The following is a 17,206-nucleotide window of genomic DNA, read 5'->3' on the forward strand; positions in this document are numbered from 1 at the left end:
CATCTGATTCTGAAGTTGAAAAGGAAAAAATGCTTTAGGCCCACGAGGGCCTTTGATGGTCCCAGTTCCTGTAAAAAGCTAATTATTGTCACCATGGCTCTTGGAGAGACTGCAGAGCAGAAAGGTCTGTTGAAGCAGAGTGAGCACGTGGGGGAGGTTTCTTTGTGTCCAGATCCTTTTTCTGACCCCCCCTTCCCAGCCCCCCGAGAGGGAATATTCTCCTTCATGTTCCGTTGGAAGCTGATCTCCCCCAAAGAGAGCCCTCCCTGCAGTTACTAGAATTTAGCAAATTACATACTTTCAAAGTTGAGAATCTGTCTCCTTTCCATTAAATCAGCCGAACTCAAGCTGTGGGAACCATATTTGCTTTCTGAAGTGTTTTCTGATTTTGACACTCAAAGAAATAATTTTCTTATTAAGTGGTTCCCTGCACTTTCAACATTGTTCTGACTTTGATCATATGATATAGTTGAGGTTGGAAATTATCTAAATTACTTTGGTGTTTTGGGAGTTTTCATGATCGTGAGTATGAAAAGAAATCATGGAATCACATAATTTCATGATGTGAACCAACAACAACAAAAAAATCCCATCGATTTACATAATCTTCTGAGCACCCGCAAGGGGAGGAGTGGGGGGAGGAGACCCAAGTTTGCTGAGCGGCTCCTGTGTGCCCCACACGGTGTGTGGAGTGAGCTCCTCTCCCACCGGCATCACCTGCCTGTGTCCTCCCTCCTCTCTCTGACCCCCCCTACGTCCCCCATGCACCCGACCCACTCCCCACTTTCTGAATGAGTGCTTGTTCCTGCCGAGCAGAGGGACGGAAGCAGGGAGAGAGGTGTTGCAGGCCCAGGTGGTGAAACGCAGGGCCGGATTCCTCAGAGGCCCAATGAGATGGGCATGCTAATTGGATTTGGTGGCAGGTCCTTGGTGACCTTCCCAAAGCACTCGTGTGTCGTGGTTAGAGAGGAAACCGGATTTAGGTCAGTTGAGAATGGAATTGAAGAGGAGGAATTTAAAAGCATAGACTCTTTTTATGAGAAGCTGAGTTCTGCGAAGGAATCCATAGCAAGAAGGTCAAGGAGCTTTGAAGCAGAACTATTTTGCCAAGATGTGAAGACTGACATCTGTGTGGGCCAATGGGGATAGAGCCAGGTAGGGGCACAGTTTATTTTGTGGGTTGGTGAGGACTGCATTGATACTGAGATCTGGGCTATACCTTTAAACCTTTTTTGTGTGCCAAGATGTGATCTCCTTTATTTCTCATGACATCCCTATTATAGAGAAGGAAAATCTCTACTCTTAGGTTTAGTGGCTGGGGCCTGCGAATTAATCCGACCACAAAACAGAATAATAGGAGAAAAGGTTTATGTCGCATGCACAGGGGCCTCACAGAAGAGAAGTGAAAACCCAAAGAGGCCATTATGCTTGAGATGTTTACGTACCATTTTAACAAACGGCAATGCAGTATGGAGAGGTGAGAGACGAAGGAAAAAGGTTTGGGCTTTTAGGATGGTAAATTGTGGGAAGGTAAGTATAAGGGAGACTAATGGAACTTAAGGGTTTTTTAGTAGAGTTGGTTTGTGCAGACTCATCTCCTCGAGTGACAAGGGTTGCTCTCTTCCTCCTCCAGCTACGGAAGTGAGGAGGGAACACCTTTACGAAGGGAGACATGTGTGTGCAGTTTCTCAGTTGCCTTCAGCTCAAAATAATCCTATGCCAAAGTGGCATATTTTTAGGTGAATGTTCTGATCCCCTTATGAACGAGAGAAATGGCAGTGCCCCCATCATACAGAGGAGGAAAGCCAGTCAGGCACCTCAAGGACTCATCCTTCTACAGGATAGAACTGGGGTTCGATCCCAGATCTGTTCACCTACAAAGGTGCCTACCTATCTGCTGGAGGACACCGTGGAGACTTCTGTGTAAGGTGTGTTCTCCACAACCATGTCATGAACAACAAGAAATCGAGGGAGGGATCCCTGGAGCATGATTTTCCTCCTGGAGTTATGCAAACACCTTTATGCCAGTTTATTGGGAATAGTGTTTATTAACTTCACACTCAGCATTCTGCCGGTTAGTTGGGGGTGGGGTCCGTACAACTGCTCGTGATCAAGGGCATAATACAACGACCTGAGTTTCCATGTTTTGCAAGGAGCAGTAATTCTGACTCTGGATGGTGGTACCAGCTGCCAACCGAGTTGTCTTCCTAGAGGTAGCTGTAATATACTAAGATGTCACGAACTGAAGAATTATTCAGCTCGCAGCCCAAAGTTTGATAGAGGGCCTGCTGAATTTGGCAACGCGTGATGTGGCATCGGAAATGCCATGGGAAAATTATTCAATATTGGACACTTTTGACAACTTAATGGCTGCCTGTTCCCAGGCTGAATGGAACTCTGGAAGGCATTTTCTTTTCACCGTCTCCAAATGCATTTCGCTCTGCAGCAAATAACGTGTAGCTCTGGGCCCTTCCTTGCGAACACAATGGAAAGAATCAGTTTAAATTTTATTGTCTGTTGATAAATGCTTGGTGCATTATTTCAGCCAGCTCTAATTGGATTTATTTTTAAACTCGGTTTCTGCAAATTGTACTGACAGTAAACAATAAAATCAGATGATTATTCTAATACAGAAAACATAAACACAGCAAAAACATAAACACAGCAAAGCTGCGGGAGGGGAAGAATGAAGCGGGGGAAATCGGAGGGGTAGACGAACCATGAGAGGCGATGGACTCTGAAAAACAAACAGGGTTCTAGAGGGGAGGGAGGTGGGAGGATGGGTTAGCCTGGTGGTGGGTATTGAGGAGGGCACATTCTGCATGGAGCACTGGGTGTTGTGCACAAACAATGAATCATGGAACACTTCATCTAAAACTAATGTTGTAATGTATGGGGATTAACATAAGAATAAAAAAAAAATTTACCCATCAAAAAAAACAAAAAAAACAAAAAAACACAGCAAAGCTGCTTGTACGGCCTCGTCCTGGCCTTTTAGTGCCTCGGCAGATTGGCCGGCCCGTGTGCTCTTGCTGGGGATCTATAGGAACCTTGCAACATAGCAGAGCGCTACCCCAGCTCAGAGAAGACACTTGCCACGCTCATTGCACAGTCTAAAATATTCTTAAGATCGATTCTTCAGTTATAATATGAGGGAGCTTTGTTGTTTTTCAGAATTAAATCAGGGCACAAGGCATATGCCAGTTGTGGTCTGGAACACTTCAGACCCACCAATGCTGTGACCTAAAAACCTGGGCCACATACGTTGATCTCCGTCCTCCCACTGATACTGTGCAGTGTCCTCCCCAAAAGCAGCGGGGACTTTGGCAGTCAGGGCATTTCTCACCCCCTCAGTGGTGTGTGTTTTGCCCTGAAACCTGAAGCATGAGCTCAGTGCCTGGCTGGTTTCCCTGGTGGACGGGGAGACACTGCAGGCGTGCTGGGCGCTGTGTCCCAGTCCTGTCCCTGCTCCTGGGGGCTGACACACGGCATATCCTCAGCAAGGGGCCTTTCGTGGAACTCCACAGCGTGGGTGTTGGCGTTCCTTTGGAGGCTGCGGTGTACCTTCATGTTCTTTACGCGGTCTGTCCAAATGGCAGCATCTCTGGAACATGCCGGAACCATAAACGTTCGTGGTTAATGATGATTTGCTTACAGAAGGGGGAGTGCCCCGAGGGATCTGAATTCCGCGATCTTTCCATTCAGGGGGCACATCGAGGTTAATAGGAACACGGGACCTTCTCAGAGCCTGCAGCTGAGGCTCACAGAGCAGAATGTCCCATCTTTCTGGGAGTGTCACAGAAGGCAGTGACCACAGGTGTTCTTCCTCGGACTTGGGAATTGGGAATAAAGGGGAGGTTTGAGGAAATAGGATATCGGATGGTATTGGTTACTCCACGCAGTCCTTTGAAGCGCTCACATCTCAGAGCATTGTCCTCATGTGAAACGTCCATGTATTGAGCCAGCATCAGGTGAGTTCCAAATACTTGGTTAGTCTCCTGGCAGATATCTGAAGTCTGTTCAGAATTATGGGCACAAATCTGTTGCCTCTGTCTCACTGATTCTTTTTGAAATTTACTTTCAAAAATAAAATGAAATTCTCAGTAGCCGATCCTACCACAGAGTTATCCTGTTGGAGATAATCACTGGCTCTTTGGAGGAAATAGATCCGTTTTTCTTCAATCAGACATGCTAGGGAGAGCCTGCCATCCCCTCTGGCCAGAGGTTCACACGTCTGCCAGAGGGATTGGATTTTACCACCCTTTTCATCCCGTGGATGGTGAGCCGAATCTGTGTCTGGCTGCAGAAATGTTCTACCCAACTTAATGGATGCGTACCACAAATACTTCTCGTCAGCCGGGTGGTTTTTGCAGCATTCTTATCTTAGCAGGAATGGATGCAGTTGAAGTTCATTGCTGTTCTTTTTTTCCCCAACAGGTTCTTAGCATGATAATCAATGCAGCTTACAAGCCTGGAAGGGTATTGAGAGAATTACAGCTGGTGGAAGATCCACACTGGAATTTTCAGGAGGAGACGCTGAAGGCAAAGTAGGTGTTCTCAGTCCTGGGAAACAAGGCTCTTGTAATGGTTAGCCCGCTACTTTGAAACTCGTCATTCCTCTTCTTGACATAGCCCACAGAAATGGGAATAAAGGGGGAGGACTGTCATTCTTTAGTTCTGTGCGCTGCGTACAGATTTATTGGTGTTTCTGTTACACGGAGTTGCCTTAAGCCTTGGGATTCCGGAACTAAAGGAGAGATGTGTTTAGCTGATACTTTATTGTGTTAAACATTCAGAATCAGAACGTCCTGTGATTCAGGGCCAATAGGTTATTTGATCAGAAGGGGAACAATTATAAGAGAGAGGATATCTGTTATCATCATTATATGTTATTCATTAACAGCTCTTAATATTTGATACTGTAAAGAGCTTATGCCAGGCAGTTAAATGTTCTTTGCTCTGAGAGTTGACAGTTTTAAAAGATAAAAAGAACCCATACCTCTGCTTGGCTTTGGTTGACGGGCTGTGGGTTGACATGGGAAGAGAACCTTGTTTTACACTCTCACACCCCTTCACTTCTTTTACTTGCAGATAGGCTAACTGGAGAGATGATGTTTTGGCTTTGCTTTGAGGTTCTCGAGCTCTGAAATTGATAGCACCCCCTCTGGATCGATAAGCTTGAACATGGTAGTTTAGAAGGCAGATAGAAGAAGATCCAGTTCTCAAGATAATTTTCTTTCATAATTGCTTTGACTTCCGGTCCTTGGTGTTCATTTAGCTTTTCAACAGAATAGATCTTACTGGTCAACTTCTTGTAGAACAGTGTCCTCAAATAGCCTTTAGATGTGACATTTGGGAAACGATAACTTTTTTGAACAGTGAACCACGTTCAGTGGCTAGAGTGTGGCTGAGGCCTCCTTTAAAGAAAGTACCTTTCCTGTTTGTAGTGAAAGTTGAGGGATGTGAAATGGTTTGTTTGACCAGTAGTATTCTCCCATGTGGTTAACTTACTACTCTGGTACGGAGTAAGGATGGTGAGATACTGCTCGGCTGCTCTCCACTCGTCTCTTCTCCACTCAACATTTCTTTTTTGAACACATCTGCAATTTTAGACTCCGTGAACGCCATTTGTGGTCTCATGATGCTCTGCCAAATCACAGAAGTCAAAGGGAATACATGTTAACTGGGAGAACGTTTATTTGTATGAAGTGGCCTGTCACTGAAAGGTGGTACCATATTTCATCCTTCCCGTGAAGTATTTAAATGAACCTCCCCTATAAATGACCTGAAAGGATATGATTAATGGGAAGAATTAATGATCTCTTTCAGTCATACTAAGTCTTTTCCTTCTGTAATTACTGTGGTTTGTTAGTGTTTTGCTTTTTTGTTTTTTATAATAGAAACGAACGTAAGTCACTGTATTTATTTCAAAAATAAATAAGTAAATAATACAATAAGTAAATGAGCCCCACCTGTACTGCAGAAGAAACCAAAGCAAGGCTTTTTGCAGCCGAATGTTCCATATCTTTCTACTTCACCTGAGGGGGGATCAGCAGTAGCATGACATTTTCTAAGGTTTAATGCATAGGAACAGTGGTGGCCGAAAACCTGAGCAAGTGTATGTACAGAGAAACATTTGTTTTAAACAGTTTCTGTAAAATTCAGTACCTCCCAAACACACCTCACGGATAAGGAAATAGGACAACTACAAAAATCTTAAACCCCATTAAAATCTCCCCTGTTCGTAAACAAGCCAGAAAGTTGCCCCAGGTACCAAAATGACAGGGAGAGTTAATTTTGCGGTGTTAGCGCTCATTTTCATGTTGCCCAGTCGATCAGAGCTTTTATGAAATCCAGCCTGATACAATCAAAACCGACACGGGGAAATCAGCCCTGGCTGATCGTAAAGGCAACGTATCACCTATTAGATCAGATATGACAGTGAGTTCCTTAGCCAGGTCTTACGAAGCAGCTTATAATGAGAACGTGTCTGTCTGTGAGTGTGCTGGATTACAGTTGCTAATGATGACAGATTTACAGGTGGGAGGGGGCGTTCCCGTTAGGATACTATGTGTTGAGTCACCTCTTCGCTTCTGATGTAAAACGACAACTTTTTAGATCTTGACAGCTTGCGCAAATGAGAGGAGAGAGCCCCCAGCTTCTTCCCATTTTCTTGAAAGGCTGAAATGCTTTCTGTCGTGAATAAATTAACTTCCCGAGCAGGGGGGACCTGCATTTAAGGCATTCTGTTGTTTGGGTTGTGGTCTTTGAATGATAGTATCACAAGGAGTGCTTTCAGGAGGAGAGGACGTGAGCTCCACGTGAGATCATGAGATCATCCACCCCTGGGGCTTGGGAGGGCTGTCACTGAGCATTGGGGTTTCTGACTGGTGCTTCCTCTTCTGAAGAGAAAAGACCCATTTCCTTGAGAGGATGGAGATGCCATTAAAAAGGTTTGACCTGTGCGTAGGAGAAAAACTTAACATCGTCACCTTTTGACCCTTGGTGATTTTTTTTTTCCTCTTTATCTAACAATCATACCTTTTATACTAAAAGAAATTATTGCAGTATTGAACACCATGTAAGGACTCTGTATCTTGAGTCTTCAACGTGTATTGAAAGGCAAAACTGGGGTAGCTATGATGCCAAAGGGAAAATAGATTCTCATGTAGTTCATTTTAGCAGTCCTGGGAAAGAAGATTGTTTCTTTCCGATGAACTTAAGTATACTAAATTGACGTACATTATTTTGAATTTCAGGAGGAGGAATTTAGGCTGTACCTTTGGGGGATAAAAAAAAAATTCCAACTCTGTGCATCTAGAGACATTTACATGTTTTCCAACATGTTCTAGAATCTTCTTGGGGGGAGAAAGACTGTTAACTCTGCTTTGAGTGGCTTTTGTGATCATCTTTATAAAATCCAGGTGAAGGCTTAATAGATTTTCCCAGTCCTTTGTTATAGTTATTCAGAATATTTAAAGAGGAAATGTGCTCTTTAAATTGGAGGGAATGAGACTTCCTTATCACTTAGGCACACGCAAGGAAATTCACAACTTAGAGGTGAGTCATGCTTGGCTCTACGGAAATGATATTTTGGTTTCTTTTTCATAAGCAATTACTGATTTTTTATGTGTTTCTCTTTCACTTTTTTTGGTCTTTTACTCATGCTCCTATTTTGTGGGTAGCCAGATGTAATATTTGGCTGCAGAGTGATTTGTGTAGAAAAGGATTCGTAAACAGAGACTTTCCACTGGAAAAAAAATTATTAGTTGGTTCATTTGTCAGTTTTTACCTTGCTCAGATTTGTGCGCTTGCTCTCCTGAAAACGTATGCCATAAACATTATGGGAAGCGGGCGGCTGGACCAGTTTGGGGAGCACAAGCCTGAATTTCTGCATGAGCTTAAGTTCATCAGGTTACGGGCATGTTGTTTCTGCTGCAAACACAGACCAGTTTAGGATGTTCTGAATTGGATGGGGTCTTTCCAAACACACACACACACACACCCTTTATTACACAGAGTTCTCATTCCTTGAAATGCAGGAATCCAGAAAGAAGAGAGAAGTTTCTGAGGGGTTGAGTATCCTAAGACTGGAAGCCAATGAACCAAAGTGTTGCCCATAGTTCTGATGATCAGGAAGGTTTGACGATGAAGGAAGGAAAGACTCTCTTCTGAAGGATATCAGGACCATATATCACGGTTGCTAAGGAGAAGAGTGATGGTCTCACAGCCTGTGAAGCTTCTCTGTCTTTGCAGAGCTAAATTCTTCCTTCAGTATTCGAGGATGCGGATTCAGCCTGATGGAAGAGAACCTTGTTTTACACTCTCACACCCCTATCTCTGCCTCACCAAGTTTTGTGAAAAGGTCCTGCTATGGGTCGTTTTGCAAGTGAATGATAGAACTTAGGCCAAGTTGGAGTCCTCCCCCTTGGACTGTCCTGATATTTAAGAGTGGATTGTTACATCAGTGTTGGGTTTTTCACTCTGTATTTCCTTTTGATTCAAAATCCATTTTGGTTTTTCTCAGCTCTCATCTACTGAAAGAGACACATTTTTCCAGCACTCTCGCTTCTCCATCTTCATCTGTCTTTCTCCACCCTGCCCTATGTACTCACATGTGGAAATTAACCCCTGCTTTGATTGGTAGGAAAATACTGGAAGGCCATTCACACTTCCTTATTGATGGCAAGGAGGAAAAAACCTTTTCTCTACCCTGTTAGGTTCAGTTCCTGGGAGCCTGCAAATTAAACTGACAAATGACAGATGAGCAAGAGAAAAGACTATTTACTTAAATAAGGTGCATGCACACACATGAAGGAGTGCTTCGTGATGAGTAACTTGAAGGGACAGTTAGGATTTGGAGCTTTATGTGTATGGTATAGCTAATTTAGTAGGAGAAAGAGTATGGAGCAACAGCCTGTAGGGGAAGAACAAATAGGCTTCTTTATGAAAGACAAATGACTTTTTAGGAGAACAAATAGGAGATAAGAAAGTTTGTGAAAATGTTGGTTTATGCAAGCACAAGCAGTCTTTCTGTCTTTTTCATAGGCTGTGAAATTCCTCAGAGATGGGATTTATGGTAGGTTTACTCTGGTCTCTCCCCTGGGATTAGAAGCCACTCCAAAGAGGGAATTTATGGTAGTCCTCATTTCTCAGAAGTTTCTGCTTTTAGTCAGATAATGGAAGCTCTGAGAAAGCTGCTTTCTGCATGTGTTGGATCTCAAACATCTTCATCTTAAAATAATCTCTGTGTCGACTCTGGGATTCTGAGTGGGTCCCCACAGTGACAACCAGGATCCCTCCTGCATCTCTGTTCTCTGACGTCCTATGCTGTTTCATAGTGGGTGTCTGAGACCAGTGTCACCCCAGCCTCTCCTCGGGCGCCCCAATAGTAGAGACAAGATCACGTTCCACACGTTTCTGGAGCCTCAGTAAGGCTGAGGTGCAAAGGGAATGGGGGAAGAAGTCTTCAAAATAACGGAGGCAAGGGGCGCCTGGGTGGCTCAGTCGGTTAAGCGCCTGCCTTCGGCTCAGGTCATGATCCCAGGGTCCTGGGATCGAGTCCCGCATCAGGCTCCCTGCTCAGCGGGGAGTCTGCTTTGTCCCTCTCCCTCTGCCTGCAGCTCCCCCTGCTTGGGCTCTCTCTCTGAAATAAATAAACAAAAATCTTTTAAAAAAAATAAATAACGGAGGCAGAGCTCAGATCCGCTTACCACAGATCTCCCTGGTTCCCTCCTTCTCCACCTTCTTTATCTTTGCTTGTTGTTGTCCTGCCTCAGTTCTGACCCAGTGATCTTTCACTTCTTTTACCCTCCCTCCTTCCCTCCCTACATCTATCCATCCTTCCTTCCTTCCTTCCTTCCTTCCGAGAGCATAATGCCATGTACTGGCTTGATCGTCTCTTTCAATATTTTCTTCTTTTCACAGAACTTGTACTCCACGCTTTAAAAGCCTTATCTTGTGTTGTGTTTACAACAGCCTTGCTGGGCCTTTTAATAAATTACATGGCTAAGGGTCCTTCCCTCCGGACTCACATTGACAGGATAAAGCAAAGAGCTTTATCCTGTGCTTTTGAGCTGTCCTGCCTACAAAAGTGTGTCACTGGTGTACTGTTTTTAAGCCTTTTATGATGGGGAAAGCTGCAAAACGGATTCTACTTTCACCTGCGGTAAAGCCTAGTGAGGTGACCAGGACCGTGGTGGTGCCCCTCACCTGGTGCCCCGTGCACGGCCCACCTCCTTGTCCATGTCTGGTGGAGCTCCTGACACCTGACCTGTCCACCCTGCCCCAGGAGACCATAGGGATCAGATGGTCATGTGGTGCAGAGTCTCAGAGAAAACAGAAATGACACTATCACGTGAATGCAGTTAGACCCCAGCCAGTGTGTAAAATCTTAGAGCCGCCTTTTGCCTGTATTTCTTGGTGGACCAGTATCTCTATGTTTAGTGCGTCCTCGTGAAAGAGAGTTGTGCGAACACTTGCCCTCATTTGTCGACCAACTCCAGACAAGCGAGGTTATTGGCTCAGGCAGGAGCTTGCGAGGTCCAAACAGCATCTTCCCCGCATTGCACGAAAATCCACAAGCGTATGGCCATACTGAACCCGTAGCGCTCGAAAATAGATGGAAATCATGTTATACGCTAAGCTTAATGTAGTTTGAGTCGTTATACACATAACATTTATTTTTATTATTTCTTCTCTATGTGTTTAGCTTGAAACAATCTCAAACGTACAGAAAAATGACCAACTGTTAAAATTATATAACATTTCATTAAAATTAAATTATATTCTTTCTCCTGGTCGATTTGAGAATAAGTTATTGGCATGATGCCCTATCGCCCCCAAATACCCATTTCCTACAAGCAAGGACGCTCTCCTACATAATCAAAATCAGGACAGTGATACATATGAGTGGTCCTCATACCACACTCAGGTCTCACCCACTGTCCCAGTGCTGTCCCTCGGGCGGAAGAGCCCAGCGCAGGGTCTCACGTTGCATTGGGCTGCCCTGTCTCTTCCGGTCCCCTTGCTTCCCGACAGTTGCTCAGACTTTTCTTTGACTTTCATGACCTTGATATTTTTGAAGGGCATGGACCACTTACTTTGTAGAATGCCACTTCATCAGGAGTTTCTTTTATGTTTCCGCATGACGGGATTCAGATGATGCATCAGGAGTATCACAGAAGAAAGGACCTTCTGCTCCCTGCATCCTGCCTGCTGGCGTACGATCTCTGTTTGCCTCCTCCCTAGGCGTGTTTACTTTGATCACCTAATTAAGGTGACGTCTGCCACGCTGCTCTGCGGCAGAGACACTTGGTGGGGGCGACACTCCATACTCTGTAAATATCCACTCCTTGTCAAGCTTTCAACATCTTCAGACCTTTATTTGTGTCTGTATGAATTCACGGATTCCTGTTTTACTCAGTGGGTTGAAGTCATCAACTATATTTGTGTCTGTATGAATTCATGGATTCCTGTTTTACTCAGTGGGTTGAAGTCATCAACTTATCGGATGCTCAGGTTGTCCCAGATTTGGCCAGTGGGGACCACACCCAGAAGGCTTTTTTTTGTTTTTTTTAAAGATACTATGTATTTATTTGAGAGAGAGAGTGCTCACAAGCAGGGGGAGAGGGAGAAGCAGACTCCCTGATGAGCAGGGAGCCCGATGCGGGGCTTTATCCCAGGACCTGATATCCTGACCAGAAGCTTAACGGACTGAGCCACCCAGGTGACCCCACCCCCACCCCCCCCAAGCAGGCTTTTTGTTTATCACCTTGACTTTTCTCCATCAGTCTTTGATACTTTGTTACTTTCTGACCCCATCAGTCTTTGATACTTTGTTACTTTCTGACCCAGTAAGCTGTTCCCAGATCATCTTGTCCCTTCTCTGCCCTAGTCCTGGAGTTAGCCACCTCTCCAAGGAGACTTGGTTTTTTCTCAGGATCGGTGGTGGGTTTTTTTGTTTTTGGTTTTTGTTTTTGGTGGGAGGAGGTATACACACACATACGTACAAAAACATATTTACATTTACATTTCTGTTGGGTTTTGAGCCCTCATGACCTCCTCCATGGTCTAAATTTTGCTACAAGGGCTCTTCGGACTGAGCATATGATTTTACTCATGGCTGAGATATATTGCAGTGACGTAGGAAGGGCATGCAGTGATGTCATGAGGAAAAGAGATGCAGGTGGGGTCTGGAAGAGTCTCTGTGTTCAGGCCTCCTTATGCTCTCTCCCCCAGGGAGGGTTTCCAGAGAGCACTCTGCTTCCCCAGCAGCGAAAGTGCGTATCACATGATGTTTCTGTCCAGAGAAGCCCAGGCCTGAGGCTTTTACTGGGGGCTGGTCCCATGGGCAGCACTCTGCCTGGCATGGATCAGGGAAGCAAGCGGGTTTGCCTAAACAGTCTGGGTGTGGTTCACCACCTTGATCACCTCCAAAATGCAGTTCCCAGATACCAGCCATGGGCCCACCTTGCAGGCGAGCTTCTCTAGAGATAGCAGCTTCAGGCCTGCAAGCCTGGCCCTTCTTGCACACTTGTGACTGAATTCAGGCTCCAATCCCCCTCTTCCCGCCCAACACTGCAGGGGGTCCCCTCTGGCCTTTTACTTTCTTGTATTTGCACCCCCCCCCAACACACAGGGGAAACTTGGCTCACACTGTCTTCAGTCTGTTGATGTGTTTGGTCAGGCCCCATTCAGGAACCAGTCTCTTGTCCTTTTGTTCTTCTCTTCACCCCCATCCGGGCCCTCGCACCTGACCCGTGCCGGGCTGTCCCCCACGGGCAGACATCCTCTGTGTTCTGAGCAGGACAGGGATGCCGCCATCCTGCCTCCCTCCTCACCTGCCACAGGTCTGGATCCTCTTAATTAAGGAGGGCCGTTGGGACTGACCCCACAGGAGAGGGGGAGCCGGACTATAGCCCACGGCCCCTCTGGTGTTAGAATGGCCCTCCGTGGTTGTTTCGAGTCGGGCCCAAGTAGCCAGACCCTTTTGCCCCATCACAATGACTCCTGGCATGGGGGCCGCCCCTGGGAGGGGAGGGGGCAAGCTCTTGCAGCTGGGCAGACACTCGAGGGCCAGCAGCTGTGCCGGCAGTGGGGATGGGAGGTCCCGGCAGCATCCGCCCAGGGACGGGACACCGCGGGTCCCACTCCGCCTCTCCAGCCTGCACACCTTCCCTGCCCAGTCTCCCCGCCCTCCTCCTCCACCACCATGGCTTTTTGGTGGAATTGTTCCAGAAGGGCAGGCAAGGGGAGGGGATTCCATTACTTTTAAACCATACTATAATCCTATTTTCATAAATTTAGAGTGGCATTTCCTAATTGGGAAAGGTCTACTTAAGCCTTGCTTCCACGGAGTCATCCCAAACTAGAAGGGAGGAAAAAGCTGACCCTTCTCTATTTCCCGCAGGGCATTTGTTCTTGTCCTCTTCACGTCCCTCGAATGCGTTTCGGGAAGCTTTGGAATTTGGAGGTCTGGGAACATCTGTCTTTGGGCCCTACTTCCACAGGTTGAATTCGGACCCAATTTTCACATTTCTCCTGCTTTTTTTACTTTATATCATTTTATTTTTTTAAGGAACTTTAAGAATCTTGACATTGAGCTCTTTGGAAGAGAGAGCCCTAGGGCTACCAAAACTGCAGTGGGAAAAACTGCCAGGGAAGTTGTACCAGGAGCATCTTTTTATTCTGCCTTCCCCAGAACATGAGAGACATGCCGTGTCCACAGAACTGTGCTGGTTTTATTATGAAGCACAACAAAATCAGCGAGCAAGAACTACCCAAAAATGAATCACAGAGCCCTCCTCGGAGTGGGGGGTGTGTGTTCCTACATCTAGGGTCGATAGAGGTCCTAGAAAAATCAACAGTTGTTCAAGGGTATGCGATTTAAAGCATGATCTTATCCACAAAGAATTGCTTTTTAGTTCTTACTACACAGAAAGCCAAGCTTGGCACTTCAGAGAAATGCAAGAACAGTCAATACAGAGGGGCTGGGATTTGAAAGACCAGAGAATGAACACGTAGTCCAGTTTTTTCAAGTAGAAATTAATTTCTTTGCTGTTGTTACTGTAAAAAAATGATTTGTTGGGAGGGGGAATATTTTTCTAGTCTTCAGAAGCATAAAAAGCCTAGTTGAAAGAAACTCAGAATCAGTTTATCCTATTTATTTCTATCACCGCATTATTCTTAGGGAACCAGATCTAGGTTTTGAATGTAGTACTTCATTTGCAAATTACTGAAGTGATGCTCTCCTTATGTTACGCTGTTTGCACGAATCACCTGGTGTCCCTGTTGTTTTGCGGCTGACTTTTGGAAACATGCAACACAAGTGTGCAGAGCGGGTTTGGCAAAGAGCTTGTGCCCATCACCCTTATTGACGTGGACAAGCAGGAGGGCAGCGTTGGCTTACTTAGTAGTTCACGCCTCTGGATTGTGGTTAGTTTTCCACGAGTGTTATCCACCAGAGCTCCCGCTTTTTTTCTGGAAGATAAATTGTTGTTCAAGATTTCAACTTGAGGGTGCCTGGGTGGCTCAGTCAGTTAAGTTTCTGCCTTTGGCTCAGGTCATGATCCTAGAGTCCTGGGATGGAGCCCGAGTCCGGCTCCGGGCTCAGCAGGGAGCTTGCTTCTCCCTGGGCTCCTCCCACCTTTTGTTCTCTCTCTGTCTCTTTCTCAAATAAAAAATAAAATCTTGAAAAAAAAAATTTCAACTTGAAAATCAGGGTGCACCTCAAGGGCGTAGTTGAACAGCCCCATGGTTTTGATGCATTCTTCATGTCGGTGGACTCTGGGTTCTGTGACATGTCAATTAAATAAATACCGGTCATCTGCTGCTAATGGAGAAGTTTATAAGTGTTTTGTACCAACAATATTTTAAAAATGTGCTGAAAGGTGGTTTGAACCTACATCCAAGTACCCCTCTTTCCAGCCAAGCATTATTTACATGGTTATCACCACAAATATTTGGCCCAGGGCTTTGGTGCCCATTTTTGAACCGAGAATCCATTCAACCTGCTTTCCAGAAGAAGTGGTCTTCAGTTTTATGTTGGTGACTTCACTGCATGTGGTTTTTCTTAGGCAGGAGAAAGTTGGTTTTTTTCTCAAAAGTAAGGAGCAACAAATGACAATATCTGGATTTCAGAAGCGTTCTGGAACGGGCATTAAATACTACAGATACTGCAGTGAGACAGTGCCACGTGGAAATATCTGTGGTGGTGATTCATCGCATGCGTGGGCTTTCTTAAAAACATTACTCTGAGCTCCGAAGGAACGATAAAAACAAATGGCGTGGAAATCACACACAGCCTACTTCACTGTTAGAAAATAAAGGGGCTACTTTCAGGACACGCCGTACACAGTAGGTCTAAGTAACTGTGTGGTCTTGCCATTGCTCTTCCTCATTTCTAGGTACAGAGGCAAAACGTACCGGGCCGTGGCCAAAATCGTGCGGACATCGGACCAGGTAGCAGATTTCTGCCGGCGGGTCTGTGCCAAGCTGGAGTGCTGCCCAAATTTGTTCAGTCCCGTGCTGGTTTCGGAGAACTGCCCAGAGAACTGCTCCATTCACACCAAAACCAAGTACAGTAAGTTCAAAGAATGAGAAGAGTATTGGGCTGGGGGCCTAAACTGTGGGATAAGGTAGCTGATCGGTTTCTAAAAAAAAAAAAACAAAACAAAAACCTTTGAGTAATTTTTCATGGGAATTGCTGTGAAAGAATTCTTTAAGATTTGCTGTGGCAGATACTCACGTGTCTCCAGCCCAGTGGAGGGACAGGATGACAAAGAAGAGATGGGAAGGGCTATGCTGTGAGTTTCAGGACATTGGCTGGGTTTGGAAATTTATCTGGCGGAAAGGAGAGCTGGATAAAACTGGTTCTTGGTAACAGTTGGTAACCAGCATTGCTTTCTGGGTCCTTAGGCTGAGGAGGTATAGAGAGCACCTTTGCTCCCCTGGACGGTGAGCTCCTTGTCATAGGCTGCTTCCCCCTATCTATACCACCTCCTCGGACCTCCCTGGACGGGGGGTGTTTGGAGGGTGCAGAAGCCCGCACTCTCCGTGCTCCCGTGGGGTCAGCTGTCCCCCTGCCCTGCCTTTGCTCTGGCCACTTCCTGGCAGGATTTTCGGGCTGTCTACCCCACACGTATGGTGCTCAGCCTTCTCTGGTGGCCTCTCCCAGCTCCCGTCCTCCCGTCCTTCCTCAGCTCTGACGTTTGTCCACATGCACCGTAGCCACTCACAGACACCTCCACCCTGGTTATGTCAAGCTCTGACAGCTCCCTCTGATCCCCGCTTCTGCTCTCGCCACCTCTCCGCCTCGGTTATCTCTGACCCAGGCGTGACTGCGCCGCCGTCACGGTGGCCTGGAGGTTTGCTCTCCCAGCCTGCTTTCCGGCTACCGGCGTATTGACAGGACTCGGGAGTGCAGTCCGCGTGCTGGGAGCCCCAGCTGGTTGAGACTGATCAGCCCGGGTGTCAGAACCAGGAATCGGAACGGACTTGAACCGCCGTTCCGAGTGTGAATCTCCTTGTAGTTTTCTCTGTATGGATCCATGGATATGCTAAAAACTCTTTTCCACGCCATTCCTACTAAGAGTCAGTGCCCTTCTCTGTCAGGTTGGGCCGCCTGGCATTCTGCACCCGCGCTCACGCATGGAGAGCCACCTGTGTGTTGGTAGGATGTGGTGACGTCACAGTCTTCTCCAGACAGTGGTGACATCAATGACCTTTCTGGAGAACTTGGTTCCCCCTCAAGTTACCTTTGGTCAGAGGAGAGACCCCCTGGAGCAGGCTGCTCAGTAACAGATGCTCCTGAATTACAAAGGACTTGACTGAGAGCTAAACTCTCCCTTGAATGTTTGCCTTAAAAACGAGAAGAGGTGGGTTACCACAGCTTGAATTCAACACGACCGAAATGCCTTAGAGATTTTTCTGGGTCTCGTGTGATAAAACGTCAAAATCCTAAGATCCCTGGGTCAACGTATAGTAAATATTGCTGCAGATTGAACTGATGCTCCAGAGGGAAAGGACAAAACCACGCTGGGGAGGAATTGAGAGCACCAAGGCCAGCAGTCACCCCAGTGTGACCCCAAGACTCTGAAAGTGTGCTGCACCTTTGTTGTATTCGGTAAAACTGCTCTGATTTCCAGCCTCTGGCTTCTAGGAAACCTCCGGTAGACGCGCACTGTGTTTTCTCAGCCCTCAGATC

General features: G+C 46.2%; 1 protein-coding gene across 7 annotated transcripts in view; it reads left to right on the top strand.

The window, feature by feature from the left end:
- Positions 1-17,206, top strand: part of SFMBT2 (Scm like with four mbt domains 2) — a 228,824-nt gene that overhangs the window by 196,862 nt on the left and 14,756 nt on the right. For all 7 annotated transcript variants that reach the window (XR_004682235.1, XM_035021691.1, XM_035021695.1 and 4 more), the window contains 2 exons: positions 4,438-4,547; positions 15,408-15,583. Coding sequence is in view for 6 of the 7 variants with exons in the window: in XM_035021691.1 (XP_034877582.1) it covers positions 4,438-4,547; positions 15,408-15,583 (286 nt within the window). In the remaining variant the exon portion in view is untranslated. The remainder of the gene's footprint in view (positions 1-4,437; positions 4,548-15,407; positions 15,584-17,206) is intronic.

Source organism: Mirounga leonina, unplaced genomic scaffold (genome assembly GCF_011800145.1).
Source record: "Mirounga leonina isolate KUSES-001 unplaced genomic scaffold, KU_Mleo_1.0 Mir_175, whole genome shotgun sequence".
NCBI lineage: Eukaryota > Metazoa > Chordata > Mammalia > Carnivora > Phocidae > Mirounga > Mirounga leonina.